The 15,473-nt window shown below is 55.7% G+C and overlaps 1 protein-coding gene across 1 annotated transcript; it reads left to right on the top strand.

Annotated features, from left to right (window-relative positions):
• The first annotated feature begins 894 nt into the window (after positions 1 to 894).
• On the top strand, positions 895 to 9,133 carry TEKTL1 (tektin like 1). The gene is made up of 7 exons (XM_020284479.2): positions 895 to 1,574; positions 3,181 to 3,285; positions 7,073 to 7,271; positions 7,683 to 7,849; positions 7,953 to 8,048; positions 8,152 to 8,265; positions 8,762 to 9,133. The coding sequence occupies exons 1-7, from the start codon at positions 1,005 to 1,007 to the stop codon at positions 9,017 to 9,019; spliced, it is 1,509 nt and encodes a 502-aa protein (XP_020140068.2). The 5' UTR covers positions 895 to 1,004; the 3' UTR covers positions 9,020 to 9,133.
• The last annotated feature ends 6,340 nt before the right edge of the window (positions 9,134 to 15,473 follow it).

The following is a 15,473-nucleotide window of genomic DNA, read 5'->3' as shown; positions in this document are numbered from 1 at the left end:
CTGCCTCAGCCTCCCGAGTAGCTGGGACTACAGGCACGCGCCACCGCACCCGGCTCATTTTTTTCCCTATATATATTAGTTGGCCAATTATTTCTATTTTTAGTAGAGACAGGGGTCTCACTCTTGCTCAGGCTGGTCTCGAACTCCTGACCTCGAGAGATCCTCCGGCCTGGGCCTCCCAGAGTGCCGGATGACAGGCGTGAGCCACCTCGCCAGGCCCAAACTCTACCCAATTAACCATTGTGGAGGTTGTTGCAGATGACACGGAGCTAAAACTGCAAGTCTCGTGGGCCCTGCAGTTGGGAGGGGACAACGCCTTAACCTCCTGACTGTTTGCAGCAGCAGCCCGGCACACCCGCTGCTTCGGCACCGCGGGGACTCGCTAGGGACGCCACAGTCGGACCCACTCACCCCTCCAGATGGCGGGGCGTTGCCTTCTGTCTCTCTGCCAGTCCGCTTGCAATAAAGCTCTTTTCCTCCTCAAAATACCCGCGCCCCACTGTTGGCTTCCATGCGGCCGCGCTGCGCCCGGGGTGCCGGGTAGCAAGAGCTCCCTCGGAGCCGTCAAGGAAGCCCTGGCTCCGAGGCGCGGCCTCCCTGAAGAGCACCGAGAACCCAGCCGAGGGAAAAATAAGAAGGTCGAAAAGGAATCAGCCACAGCGAGTTTAAAGATCACAGATGGGAACACGCTCACGACGTCTTGAGAGCTGGGAGGAGGACCCTATTTGCGGCAGGGTCGCCGGATGGGGGCCTGCCCGAGGAATCAGAATGCCAAAGCGCCCAGGCCAGGCCCCGCAGCATAAACTCCACCCTCCCCTCCCGCAGCCCCTCCCCTCCCCCACCTCTGGAATTCCGTCTTGGTTGTTGCCCCCTGGTCGCCACGGTGACGGGCACTCTCAGTTCACTCGCTCTCCTGACCAGGGGAGAGTCGTGTGTGTGGTTGGAGGGGTCCCCGTCCCCCCGCGTGGAGGTCCCGGGCCAGTCCCGGGCACCAGGCAGGGGCCATGCCCGTGTTGGCAGCCCCGGCTGAGCAGAGCCATGACACTCGCATCGGGGCCCCGGCCTGGCGCGAGGCCACGTGGGCCCAAACGCGGAAGGCGCAGCAGGTGACGGAGCGCTGCGGGCGGGAGGCGGTGGCCATGTGGCAGCCCGAGGAGAGCGTGGGGGACCCGAACGTGGCGCACCACCTGTGCCGCGCCGCGCACATCCAGCCCTGGCGCTTCCGCGTGGAGATGCTGCGCGGCGGCGGCCACGTGGAGAAGCCGCCGCCCGGCGAGGGCGTCACGCTGTGGAAGTGCAAGATGAAGCCGCCCGCCTGGCACGCCCGCCTGCCGCTGCCCCTGCACCGCGACGCGCGCGCCCAGCAGACGGCCGAGGTGGTGCTCGCGCACGCGCGCGGCGCGCGCCTCGTCGCCGCGCGCCTGGGCCGCGCGCAGCACCAGATCAACGGGCAGGTGTGGCAGCTGCAGCGCCGGCGCGAGGCCACCGACCGCAGGCTCAGCGAGGTGCGCAAGGGCCTGCTCGTCAACCAGCAGAGCGTGAAGCTGCGGGACTACAGGCCCAAGTCCGAGAAGGTGGGGTCCCCCCCGCCCCGCACCCCGGCCCCCAAGCCCAGTCGCGAAGACTGAGGTGTCCGCCACCGCGCGTTCGCCTGGGAGCACCCTTCCCGGTCGAGCGGGCACACCTCTCGGGCCCCAGCTCCGCTGAATAGAGGCACGAGAAAGGAGGGCACCCCAGGATGAGGGACACACCCCCAAGTCCCGGAGGGCGAGACCCGCCAAAGACGACAGGACCTCCACTCCCCCAGCAGAGGGGGAGCCGTCCCAATCTGCCAGCCAGGGAGAGAGGGCGGGACTCTAAGTCAGGCTCTGTGAACATCTTCCCAAAGAGCAAAACCCACGGCCCTCGACGCCCAAAATCACCCACCCAGCTGCCAGGTGCACAGCGTGAGACCCTCAACGCTCTGATCCAACTCCCAGCCGAGGGGACTACCGTGTTTCCCGGAAAATAAGACCTACCCACAAAATAAGCGCTAGCAGGATTTGTAAGCATTTGCAATAGAAGCCCCACCCCGAAAATAAGACCTAGTGAGGGGCGTGGCTGCCCAGCGCGTCTGCACAGCCCGTGCATGTCGTTGCAGAAGTGGAAAGAAGACTAGCAGCCCTTCTCATCTGCCCCATGAGAGCTCTAGTGCTCGACATGAGAGATCAGGGCGATGGTTCTAAAGGAAATAGAGTCGCAAGAAATTCAGGATGGAATTCAGGGTTTGGAGAGTGAGGATGATGTTCCAGAAGAAGACGACTTAACTCTATTTGAATAAATGTAGATTGCTGTACCATACTTAAAAAAAAAATAACACATCCCCTGAAAATAAGCCCTAGGGTGTCTTCTTGAGGAAAAATAAACATAAGACCCTGTCTTACTTTGGGGGGAAACACGGTAGCTGACGCCCCAGTTCCAACCAAGGTGAAACCCTCCAAAGTGTGAAATAAAGCCCAACTCTCTAGCCTCAGGAAGTGAGAATCCTCCCCAGGCCCCTTCTGAGATAAAAGAAGCCCTGCCTGCAGACTGAGACCTCAGACTCCCACACCTTGAGCCTGAGAGTTGGGCCCCTGGCCACAGAGAAAGTGTGAGACCCCCTACTCCCAGTCCCCATGAAATCCCCTTCCGAGAATGAACCCCAAAGGTGGGGAACATTCCAGCCGCCCTGGGGAGGGATGGGGTCCCAGTGGGCGGGTTTCCTACTCCCAGCCCGGAGGTCCAAAGAGCAAGACACACCCTAAAAGGCAAACCCTCATCGTCCCTGTGATGAGACCCTCCACCTCTAGCTAGGGAGAGGGCACAAGGCCATCACAGCCCCAGCCTCGGGGAGTGAGAACAACTCCCCCCACCCAAGTGGAGGCGCCTCCTGCCCAGTCCCCTGGGTTCTTATTGGTAAAAGGGAGAAACCCCCAACCTCAGACTCCAGAGGGTAAGTCACCCCCCCACCCCCAAGTGAGAGCCTCCTGGAAGGACCGAGCCTTCTCAGAGCGTGAGAGCCCCCAAAGGATTAGCGTACCCCCAGCTTCACCCTCCAGACCCGGAGTGTATGAGGCTGGCAAACCCTCTACTACCCTGAAAAGGGAAATCTCTCTCCAGCCCTGTCCCGGGGGTGAGAGAGACTCCCTCCTTGTTCCCCAGATCCCGGACAAAGCTGACAGTATGCTAACCTGGGAGAAAGAGGAGCTCAAGAACATGAAACGGAAAATGGAGGAAGACATGGAAAAATCAGAGGCCCTGCTCAAGGTTCGGAGTGCGAGGGCCGGAGGGGGAATCTGAAACCATCACCGCTGTCCATTTCCTGCACGCTTTCATCATCCCAAACAGACCCTTTGAGCTCGCTTGCTTTTTTTTCTCTCGCTGCTGCCGATGCTAACCGTGTCGAGTCACACTCGACATCCGAGTGCAAAGGGTCAACCCAGCACCCTGCGGTCCCAGGCACGGCGCTTGGCATTGGGGATAAGGTGTTTAGCAGGGTAGAGCTGAGCTGGCCCTTGCAGGGTTCACATTCCAGGGGCATTCAAAGAAAAGGGCCCAGCTGGGGAATGAGGTGGCATTTAGGGGGCTGGGGGACGGCGCTGTCCGTGGTGCTGAACTCCAAGAGCGAGCACTCCCCGGCCCACTGGCATATTATTCTTTTACATCTGGTGATTCCTGAGAAATCCTTCCAGGAAGTCTGAAACAAGCGTGGGGGAAAAAGCGTGACAGTGGGTGTGGGAGGCAAGGACTTGAAAGAGAAAAACGGAAGTAGGAAGGTGGGGAAAAGACAGGTATAGATAGAAAACAGGCTGCTGGAGAGGACCTGGGCTGGGCATTGCTGGAGAACAATGCCCAGCACTGAGCAGCAGACTTGTTCGAATTTAAAATCATGAACTGGCTGGGCGCGGTGGCTCGCGCCTGTCATCCCAGCACTCTGGGAGGCCGAGGCAGGCGGATCGCTCGAGGTCAGGAGTTCGAAACCAGCCTGAGCAAGAGCGAGACCCCCGCCCCCCATCTCTACTATAAATAGAAACAAATTAATTGGCCAACTAATATATATAGAAAAAATTAGCCGGGCATGGTGGCGCATGCCTGTAGTCCCAGCTACTCGGGAGGCTGAGGCAGGAGGATCGCTGGAGCCCGGGAGTCTGAGGTTGCTGTGAGCGAGGCTGACGCCACGGCACTCACTCTAGCCCGGGCAACAAAGCGAGACTCTCTCAAAAAATAAAATAAAATAATAAAAACAAACCAATAAAAAGGAAGAAAAAACTTCTAAATCTATTTTTTAACCAAATGAATAAATCCCAAAGATATATTCAGAGAAAGAAGCTAGATATATAGGGTGCACACTGTCTGATTCCATTTAAATGAAGTTCCAGATTCAGTGAGCTTTTTCTTAAAGGGCCAGACGCGCATACACACCACCAACTGATCAACACTTAGGTTGATTCTATAGCTTTGCTATTGCGAATAGCGCTGAGAGAAGCATACGAGTGCAGATATCTTTCTGATACAATGATTTCTTTTTTTAGGGGTAGATACCCAGTATTGGAATTGCTGGGGTTGAATGGTAGATCTAATTTTAGTTCTTTGAGAAACCTCCATACTATTTTCCATAGAGGTTGTACTAATTTACATTCCCAGAAACAACGTATAAGTGTTCCCTTTTCTCCATATCCTCACCGTCATCTAATGGCTTTGATTTTTTTTTTTTTAGTAATGGCCATTCTGAATGGAGTAAGACAGTGTCTCATTGTGCTTTTAATTTGCATTTCTCTGATGATTAGTGATGTTGAGCACTTTTTCATATGTTTTTTTTGGCCATGTATATGTTGTCTTTTGGAAAAAATGTCTGTTCATGTCCCTTGCCCACTTTTTAATGAGGTTATTTGTATTATTTCTTGTTCAGTTGTTTGAGTTCCTTGTATATTCTGGATAATAGTCCTTTGTCGGGTGCATAGTTTGTGAATATTTCTTCCCATTCTGTAGGTTGTCTGTTTACTCTGTTGAATATTTCTTTTGCTGTACAGAAGTTTTTAAGTTTAAGTCCCATTTGTGTTTGTTTGTTTTTGTTGCATTTGCTTTTAGGATCTTAGTCATAAATTTTTTGCCTAGGCCAATGTCCAACAGAGATTTTCCTAGGTTTTCTTCTAGAATTTTTATAGTTTCAGGTCTTGCATGTAAGCCTTTAATCCATCTTGAGTTAATTTTTGTGTATGGTGAGACAGGGATTCAATTTCATTCTTCTGCATATGGCTATCCAATTTTCCCAGCACTATTTATTGACTATGGTGTCCTTTCTCCAGTGTATGTTTTTGTCTGCTTTGTCAAAGATCAGTTGGTTGTAGGTATATGGCTTTATTTCTGGGTTCTCTACTGTGTTCCACTGATCCATGTGTTTGTTTTTATACCTGTATCATGCTGTTTTGCTTACTGTAGCCTTGCAATATAATTTGAAGTCAGGCAATGTATGTCTCCAGCTTTTTCTTTTTGCTTAGGATTACTTTGGCTATTTGGGCTCTTTTTTTTTTTTGGTTCTATATGAATTTGGGGATTGCTTTATCTAATTCTCTAAGAAATTACATCGGCATTTAGATAGGAATTGCATTGACTCTGTAGATTGCTTTGAGCGATACTTCGCCTAATTGCACGGGAATACTATCCAGCCATTAAAAAGAAGGAAATCACGTCTTTTGCAGCAACATGAATGGAACTGGAGGCCATTGTTTTAAGTGAAATAGTGCATGTTGTCACTTATAAGTGGGAGCTAAATATTGAGTACACATGGACATAGAGAATGGATTAATAGACACTGGAGACTTAGAAAGGTGGCAGAGGGTTACACAAAAAGTCCAGACTTCACCACTATGCAATATATCCGTGTAACAAATCTACACAGGCACCCCCACACATCAGTAAAGAGAAAAATTTTAAAGAAAAAATAAATTTTAAAATTCTTTTTTTAGAAAATGGGAACTGGGTGAGGTGATGGATATGTTAGTTTGGTTGTGATTATTTCACATTGTATTCATATATCAGAACATCAAGTTGTATACTTCAAATATACACGATTTTTATTTGTCAACTGTACCTCAATAAAGCTGGGGGAAAACAAACTGGAAAAGAATAGATTTTTAAATGATTCCACTACAAAAATAACGATAAGTATGTTAAGTAATGGATATGTTAATTAGCTTGATCTCATCATTCCACACTGATACATATATCAAAACATCACATTGTATAACATAAATACATACAATTATTATGTCATAGGCAACCTATGTAACCTAAACATTTGGACCCCCATAATATGCCGAGATAAAAAAAAAAGAAAGAAAGAATTTAAATAGAAAATAAAGTGGACCCTGAAGTACCAAAGACACACACACACAAATCTTTTTTTTTTTTTTTTTTTTTTTTTTTTGAGACAGAGTCTCGCTTTGTTGTCCAGGCTAGAGTGAGTGCCATGGCGTCAGCCTAGCTCACAGCAACCTCAAACTCCTGGGCTCGAGCAATCCTACTGCCTCAGCCTCCCGAGTAGCTGGGACTACAGGCGTGCGCCACCATGCCCGGCTAATTTTTTCTATATATATCAGTTGGCCAATTAATTTCTTTCTATTTATAGTAGAGACGGGGTCTCGCTCTTGCTCAGGCTGGTTTTGAACTCCTGACCTTGAGCAATCCGCCCGCCTCGGCCTCCCAACAAATCTTTTTTTCCTGAGAAATACACCTGTCATTCCTAAAAGAGATTTCATGAAAGAAAATGATTCTCTGGAGTGTGAAAGAATAAATTCAATTTAAAAATACTTCCATAAGTAAAAGCCTTTACCAGCATTAAAAAAAGGGGAGGGGGAGGCTCAGGTATGTCCCCTCCCTGTCCCCTTTCTGCGCCTCCTCCTCCTCTCGGCCCCTAGAGGGGGGGTCACTCTGGAGGCAGAAATGCTTTGCAGCCTGGGGGGGGCTCGAGCCCCCAGCAGAGAAGTCGCTTTCAGCCACCTCCCCTCTGCGTCCCAGCTCACACTCTGCCTTCTCCCTCCTCCCCTGCCCCCAGGCCCTGGCCTCCTGCCGCGACGCTCTGGCCTTGTGCTGCAAGGAGAGGCTGCAAGCCGTGGACCTCATGAACCAGCCGCTGGACAAGGTCCTAGAGCAGGCCGGCCGCCACTCGTGGGTGAACCTGTCCCGCGCCCCCACGCCACGCACGCAGGGCCAGAAGACGCCGCCGCCAGACCCCGCGGGCCCCTATACCCCAGGTAGGCGCCGCCGGGAGGGGTCCACTACAGCGGGGCCCGCCCAGACACCCTTGACATTTGGTGCCCCCCCCCCCCGCCCCTCGCCCGCGCAGCTGCCTCCCTTCCCTGGGGGGTGGCCCTGGGCCCAATGGGAGGGCTGAGAGCCCGCCGGGAGCTGAGCCCGCCTTCTCGCCGGGCTGTCCCCACTCGGTCACTCGCAGGCTCTGCTTCTAAGGAAACCAACCCAAGGCGCTACTCGCACGGTCCCCCGGCTAACAGCCTCTCCTCTGGGCTTCCCCCCAGCCCCTCCATAAAGCCGCCTCGCGCGGGACCCCCGCCCACCACCACCTGAGAGTAGACTGGGGGGGCACAGACAGCCGGGACGGGGACAGGGAAGCTCGGCGAGCCCACGCGCGCCGGGTGCGTTCGCAGCGTGCGCCGCGGCGCTGAACGAAGCCAGACTGCTGCTGGTCGAGTCCAGGGACACCCTGGCGGACATGGCCAAGAACGAGGCGGAGGTCCGGGAGCAGCAGACGCAGATCAGCGACCGCGTGTGCACCTCGCTGGCGCAGAAGATGCGCGAGACCTCCGAGCTGAAGGTGGGCTCCGCGCGCCCGGGTGCGGGCGAGGGTGTGGGCGCGCCCGGGCGCGGGCCGGGCCGCGGGGAGCCCGCGCGAGCCCCCTGCGCTCCTCCGCCCCCAGGAAAGACTGAACATAAGCGTGGGGCTGATGAGGGGGACGATCCACCGGTGCACGAAATTCCAGCAGGAGATGTACACCACCCGCGGCCTCATCAAGGTGCGGTTTGGGGGGGACGCGTCTATGGGGGGTGCGGGGTGGGGTGCGGACAAGGGTGCTCTGTAGGCTGGGCCTCACCGCTCCGCCCACCGCACTCCGCCAGGGTCCTCTGTCGAAAGCTCACCTAGAGACTCGAGAAAAGTTGGACAGACCCATGGTTCGCGTGTACCAGAGACACGTGGGCACCCAACTCCCCGAGGCCACGCGCCTAGCTCAGGTACGTCCCCTCCCTGTCCCTCTTCCACGCCTCCTCGCCGGCTGTGGGCGCAGCCCCGCCCTGGTAAGTCTCCTTCCTCGAGCACGACTGGACCAGGTAAGACCCCCTCAGCCAGGTCTACCTGTCCTTCAGCCTTCGCCCACGAGGGGCCCTTCAGCGCCCACACCCGGCTCAAATAAGTCCCCTCAACCCCTGCGCCCCCCCCCCCCACACACACACACACGCGCCCTCTCCTTTGTCGTGCTCGGATTGCCCGGATACGTTCTCCCGCCCCAGGTCCGTGCCCCCAGCCCGCCCCGTCGCGGGGTCTTTTTCAAACACCCCCAGCCCACCCAGGTGGGGTCCCCGGCTCCCGCCCCGCCACAGGCCCGCCCCTCTTCCACTGTGGCCCCGCCGCGCGCGCGCACCTGGCGCAGGTGTGCCCGCCCGCCCCGCCGCGCGCGCCCCCTGCTCCGGGCCCGCCGCTCTCCCAGCGCAGCCCCCCTGCCCCCCGCAGGGCACGGACAAACTGCAGCGCCACATCTCGCAAGGGGAGAGGAACCTGAACGAGCTGCTCACCATGCAGAAGAACCTCACCTGGAACTTCAAGTGCAAAAAGATGGGGTTCGATGTGGACCACAGCGTGGCGCGCCTGCGCCAGCGCCAGAGCCACCCGCACGTGTGCTACGAGCAGGCGCTGCGCCTGCTCCACGAGCGCGACCAGCGCGCGCAGCGCTGCGCCGCCGCCGCCGCCGCCGCCGCCGCCCGCGAGTGACGGGCGCGCCCCCCGCCCGGCCTGCCCGGCCCTCGGCCCTCGGGAAGCCGCCTCCCAGCGCAGCAGCGCCCCTAGCCCCGACCGCCCCGCCCTCGGCCTTGCCCTCTAACGGAATTTTAATTAAAAATATTAATTATCCTTTATTAGGCGCTTACTGTATGCGAATCACTTGCCCTACAAGTCACAGGCAGTGTGTCCTGGAAGCTCCCGGGATGGATCTGGGCGCCAGATTGCTGGGATTCCAATCCCAATTTCAAGCTGTGTGGCCTTGGGCAGGCCAGTGGCCCTCTCTGGCCTCAGTCTGTCCAATCTGTAAAATGAGAAGCATTCAAAACATCCCCGTCAGCCGGGCGCGGTGGCTCACGCCTGTCATCCCGGCACTCTGGGAGGCCGAGGCAGGCGGATTGCTCGAGGTCAGGAGTTCGAGACCAGCCTGAGTGAGACCCCGTCTCTACTAAAAAATAGAAATTAATTGACCAACTAAAAACATATATAGAAAAAATTAGCCAGGCATGGTGGCACATGCCTGTAGTCCCAGCTACTCAGGAGGCTGAGGCAGGAGGATCGCTTGAGCCCAGGAGATTGAGGTCGCTGTGAGCGAGGCTGACGCCAGGGCACTCACTCTAGCCTGGGCAACAAAGTGAGACTCTGTCTTAAAAACAAACAAACAACAACAACAAAAAATCCCCGTCAGATGGCTGTAGTAATAAGATAGGGGAGCTCTTACGTGTGAGGCCGGTGGCTTGGTGGCTGCATATAGCACACCCCCAATGCGCACGAGCTGTTACGATTAGCATCTCCATTTTGCAGTTGGGGAAACTGAGGCACAGAGGGGTTTACGCAGCTTGCCCGAGGCCACACAGGCGGCAGGTGGCGAAGCCAGGGTTTTCATCCCTGACTCTAGAGCCTGCACTGTGAGCGGAACTCCTCAAAGCCCTGCTCCGTTCTCGCCCCGAGAAGTGCCGGGGTCCTGAGCCCAGCTGCTGAGCATGCAGCAGGGGTCAGGGGTGATGCAGTCCCTGCCCTGGGGAAAGTCTCGAGTTGATCCGGCGCAGCCAACGCAATGCCATCCTTTCCGGAGCAGCTCTGGCGAGGCCTCCTACGGGAAGCCCACCCTGATTGCATCCACCCGTGCCGTCATATAGCCCAGTTCCTCCTCCTGTATCCCTGCGGCCTCTTGGACACCCTGCTATTACAGGCCCCCTCGTGCCGAGCTGTGACTGTCTCCTGCTCTTCCCGGGATGACCCCAGGGCGTGGGCCTGCATAGAGAAGGGGTCTTCATTACAGCGGCAAATATCCCCTAAGCAATTGCTCTCCTCGGTGCCGGAGGCTCTGTGCGGTGCCAGGGACACGGCGAGGACGGGTCCCTCCCCCGTGGAGCTGCCAGCACACATGCCAAGAGTACGGGTACTTTTGGGCAAAGCCAGCCGGCCGTGTGGATGAAGTTCAGCAAGGTAAGCTCACTGTCCTAGAGCTGCACAGCCAGCCAGGGGCAAGGCGGGACTTGAATCTCTCTCGCTCCGCGCGGCAAGCAGGGGGACCGGGATCTTCATGGCTGCCCACGACAAGCAACTGGAGACCGGGTAAACCGTGCCCATCAGAGAGAGAGAGACATGTACGGGGAGAAGCCAGCCACCCGCCCAGGCTTCCAGAGCTGGGGGAGAGCGCGTGCAGGGCTCAAGCCGCGTGAGCGAGGACTCAGCTGTCGGGCATCTCTGCGGCTCCCTCATCTCAAGAAGGACCCTCGGGCCCGGGCGCAGTGGCTCACGCCTGTCATCCCGGCACTCTGGGAGGCCGAGGCGGGAGGATCGCTTGAGGTCAGGAGTTTGAGACCAGCCTGAGCAAGAGCGAGACCCCGTCTCTACTATAAATAGAAAGAACTTAATTGGCCAACTAATATATATAGAAAAAATTAGCCGGGCATGGTGGCGCATGCCAGTAGTACCAGCTACTCGGGAGGCTGAGGCAGGAGGATCGCTTGAGCCCAGGAGTCTGAGGTTGCTGTGAGCGAGGCTGACGCCACGGCACTCACTCTAGCCCGGACAGCAGAGTGAGACTCTGTCTCAAAAAAAATAAAATAAAAAAGAAGGACCCTGTAGCCTGGGGCTGGGGGGGAGGGATGTGTCACAGACTTAGGAGGACACAAACGGTTCTTCCTAAAACACTTCCTCCCCGGCCAGCGAGGACACCAGCAGGAAGCTGTGGGCACGCCCGGTCTGAAGGAAGTTTCATAAAGAGACCAGGGCGGATCCGCAACTATTCAAAGGTTCCGTCTTCGTGAGTTCGCTCGCTGAGATGTATCGGCGGCTTCCAAATCCACGCTGGCCTTCGCCGCGGCCTGCAGCGTGCACAGAGCAGCGGAGACGCGCAGCCACCTTCTGTGCGCGTCCCCGGCCGAGGTCAAACAAGCGTCAAACACGAGCGTCCTTGCTGCAGTCTACTTAGTGCTTTTTTTTTTTTTTGCATTTTTGCATTTTTTTGCCTTTTTGCATTTTTTCGCATTTTTGCTTTTTTTGTGTTTTCTGTTCATGATTTTGCTGCTTAAAACAGCCCCCGGGGGTGGCGGCGTGAGCACGGGCTAGCTCCGCCTGCCTTCGGGAGAAAACGCCAACCACGCAGCACGAGCCCCACTGAGGCCGGAGTGACGGCGCGGCCGGCCGTGAGCTCGTGCGATGGAATGTCCCGCGCATAGTAAGCGGGAATAAGGGGCCTGGAAATAGAGACACACAGAGCGAGGTCGCGTCTTGACATCGGTTGACAAGGATGTTGTGAGCAGGGGCTCCCAGGCACCCGACCCCGCGTTTCCCCGGGGAGCTGCGGATTTGGTGTTCGCGGGATCCAGTGTTTGCGGTGACCTTGTAGGGCACTAACAGCCGGCACTGATGGGAATGGGCTGTACCTGCAGGGGTGAGGGCAGGGGGCACTCGAGGGACGACGGTGCAGTGCCAAGGCCCCGGGAACCGCGGGCGGCCGTCACCCCCCGTGGCGGTGAGGGGACACGGAGAGAGAGCCGTCAGCGGTTGGAAGCAGCCGGCCGGGTGTGGATGCCGGCGGATAAATGTCCCCCCCTGCCTCCCTGTCCCCGGGCCAGTGTCACCTTGCTGGCCTCTGAGCCTCTTCTTGCAAGTCCCTCCCGGGGCTGGGGCTTGTTCCTTTGCCCACGCCTCCGCCCACCCTGCTGCCCGGAATCCTTGCAGAGAAGGGCAGACACGCCCCGCGCCAGCAGTGCCCGGCCCGGGGTCGGCGCCCGGCCGCGCTCAGCCCTGCGGACACAGCCCCGTCCCTCCCCGAGCTCACACGACGTTCTCCGGGAGCGTCCGCACCATGCCCTGGCCCCGCTGCCTCAGAGCCGCCATTCCAGCCGCTGCCCCGCGTGCGCTGGACCCCGGGCGCCCGGCAAGCCTCTCAGCGTCGCCACCCCTGCCTTGGAGGTGAAGAACTGGGCGTGCAGCGCTGGCAAGATCTGTAAATGGGCCGGCGCGGCGGCTCACGCCTGTCATCCCCGCACTCTGGGAGGCCGAGGCGGGAGGATCGCTCGAGGTCAGGAGTTCGAGAGCAGCCTGAGCAAGAGCGAGACCCCGTCTCTACTATAAATAGAAAGAAATTATCTGGACAACTAATATATATATAGAAAAAATGAGCCGGGCATGGTGGCGCATGGCTGCAGTCCCAGCTACTCGGGAGGCTGAGACAGGAGGATCGCTTGAGCCCAGGAGTCTGAGGTTGCTGTGAGCGAGGCTGACGCCACGGCACTCACTCTAGCCCGGGCGACAGAGCGAGACTCTGTCTCAAAAAAAAAAAAAAAGAAGAAGAAATGAATCAGAACAAAAAAAAATAGGAACAGAATAACACATATACTATGCACATTATGTTATATAATTATATCATCAATATTAAGATTAAAATTATTTAAAAGAAAAATCCAGCCTGAATTATATTCATCTTTATAACCAACGCAAGGTTTTCTTTCCTTTTTTTTTTTTTGAAAAAAAAAAAAACCGTGCCTGGCCCAAAACTTTTCTTAAGCCTCTGTTTTCTCCGTGCAGTTATTTGCACAGTCGCTGTGAGGAGCCGAGTTCCCATGCTTAAAGTGCTCTGAAGGCATGAAGAAGCCCCTTAATCCTGTGACTCAGGTAAGCGAAGGTCAAGGTAAAAGAATACCTACGGTACCCGAAATATAGGTATCCTGAGTTACTGATTGGCAGCTTCCGTGTATGCTTTGAAAAGAAACATGTGGCCCAGCGCGGCGGCTCACGCCTGTCATCACAGCACTCTGGGAGGCCGAGGCGGGAGGATCGCTCGAGGTCAGGAGTTCAAAACCAGCCTGAGCAAGAGCGAGACCCCGTCTCTACTATAAATAGAAAGAAATTAATTGGCCAACTAAAAATATATAGAAAAAATTAGCCGGGCATGGTGGCGCATGCCTGTGGTCCCAGCTACTGGGGAGGCTGAGGCAGGAGGATCGCTTGAGCCCGGGAGTTGCTGTGAGGGAGGCTGACGCCACGGCACTCACTCTAGCCTGGGCAACAAAGGGAGACTCTGTCTTAGAAAAAAGAAAAGAAAAGAAAAGAGAAAACAAAAGAAACATGCATGATATGTATTCCTGGCCTTTATGGGGAATCAACCCCCCACTCCTACTGCACAAAGCTGAGTTGCAAGAATAGGCTTAACTACGATGAAGATTTTTCATCGGCAACAGTAACAGCTATTCCTGATAATACCAGTATTACAGCTACTACTAAACATATTTGAATTTTTTTTTTTTTTTTTTTTTGAGAAAGAGTCTCACTCTGTTGCCTGGGCCAGAGTGCCGTGGCATCAGCCTCGCTCACAGCAACCTCCAACTCCTGGGCTCAAGCGATCCTCCTGCCTCAGCCTCCCGAGTAGCTGGGACTACAGGCATGCACCACCATGCCCGGCTCATTTCTTTTCCTATATATTTTTAGTTGTCCAGCTAATTTCTTTCTATTTTTAGTAGAGATGGGGTCTCGCTCTTGCTCAGGCTGGTTTTGAACTCCTGACCTTGAGCGATCCTCCCGCCTCGGCCTCCCGGAGTGCCAGGACGACAGGCGTGAGCCGCCACGCCCGGCCCATGGAGATTTTTTATAGTGAGTGGACGTGACGATAAACACCGGAAGGAGCCCACGAATGCGAGAAACAAAGTAAGATAAAATAAAATGCTGGTGCGGGAGGAATTGCAGCCGGTGCCCGCTGGGCGCCGCAAGCCCGGTGCCTTGCAAAACGCCCGTGCTTTGGTACTTTCAGGGAGGGAAGGGCACCTGGGCGGCTTCTTGGATTGGGGCAGAGAAAATCTGACAAAATCCGGTCTGACTAGACGCTGCCTCGTCTTGCCCAGCGCCCGGGAGTTGTTTACCCCCCGAGGGAGCCGGGGGTGAGGAGAAGTTGCCAGAAATGTTTGGCAAGGACGCCTGCTTTCATCACGCCGCCGATAAGATCTTGCTGCCCAAACTCCCAATACCGGTGCGGAGGGAGCCGCAGAGGTCAGGACCTGAGGTTCATTCGGACCCAACGCGGTGGCGCGGGTGGCGACCGGCACGGAAGCGCAGGCGCCGGGCAGGGAAGAGGCGGCTGCAAAGGAGAATCCGTAGATGTGCCCGGCGGGTGAGCTCGGGCAATTGGAGCGCACGACCCTTCTCCGACAGACTGTCGTCATGCCTCACGGCAGCCTCAAACTCCTGGGCTCAAGCGATCCTCCTGCCTCAGCCTCCCGAGTAGCTGGGACTACAGGCATGCGCCACCATGCCCGGCTAACTTTTTCTATGTATTTTTAGTTGGCCAATTAATTTCTTTCTGTTTTTTTAGTAGAGACAGGGGTCTCGCTCTTGCTCGGGCTGGTTTCGAACTCCTGACCTTGAGCGATCCTCCCCGCCTCGGCCTCCCAGAGAGCCAGGATGACAGGCGTGAGCCTCCGCGCCCAGCCTCATTGTTCCTTTTTAAGTCTGAATACTATCCCGTTGTCTGGATGGGCCACATTTTGCTGATCCGCTCACCCACTGAGGGACATTTGTGTGGTTTCCACCTTTTGATGGCTTTGAACAAGAATAGGCAAACCCGTAGACACAGAGAGCAGATGGGTGATTTCCGGGGGTGCTCGGAGTGGGGGGAGGGGGTGTGACTGCTTTCTTGGGTACAGGGTTTCCGTCCGGGGTGATGTGAAAGTTCTGGGACCGTGTCATTGTGGTGGTGGCGTGAAACATCGTGAATGTACTTAATGCTACTGAATTATTGATACACACTTTAACACGTTACTAACATACGCTTTAACATACATACACATGGTTACGGTGGTTAATTTTATGTTCTATGTGGCCTGGGTCCCCCCAGCTAAATCGGATCTCTGGGGATGGGAGCCAGGTGTTGATAGCACAGCCAAGACGGGAAAACAGTGGTGTAAACAAACGAAGGGCAAGGCCAAGCGCGGCGGCTCACGCC

The sequence above is a fragment of the Microcebus murinus genome, chromosome 4 (genome assembly GCF_040939455.1).
Source record: "Microcebus murinus isolate Inina chromosome 4, M.murinus_Inina_mat1.0, whole genome shotgun sequence".
NCBI classification, from domain to species: Eukaryota; Metazoa; Chordata; class Mammalia; order Primates; family Cheirogaleidae; genus Microcebus; species Microcebus murinus.
The sequence above is the reverse complement of the archived record's forward strand: the minus strand, read 5'-3'. Positions and strand labels throughout refer to the sequence as shown.

Coding starts and splice junctions, on each gene's coding strand:
- TEKTL1 (XM_020284479.2), top strand. CDS start 1,005: ATGCCCGTGTTGGCAGCCCCGGCTGAGCAGAGCCATGACACTCGCATC. Junction 7,272..7,682: donor CGCGGGCCCCTATACCCCAG/GTAGGCGCCGCC, acceptor GTGCGTTCGCAG/CGTGCGCCGCGGCGCTGAAC. Junction 7,850..7,952: donor GCGAGACCTCCGAGCTGAAG/GTGGGCTCCGCG, acceptor CTCCGCCCCCAG/GAAAGACTGAACATAAGCGT.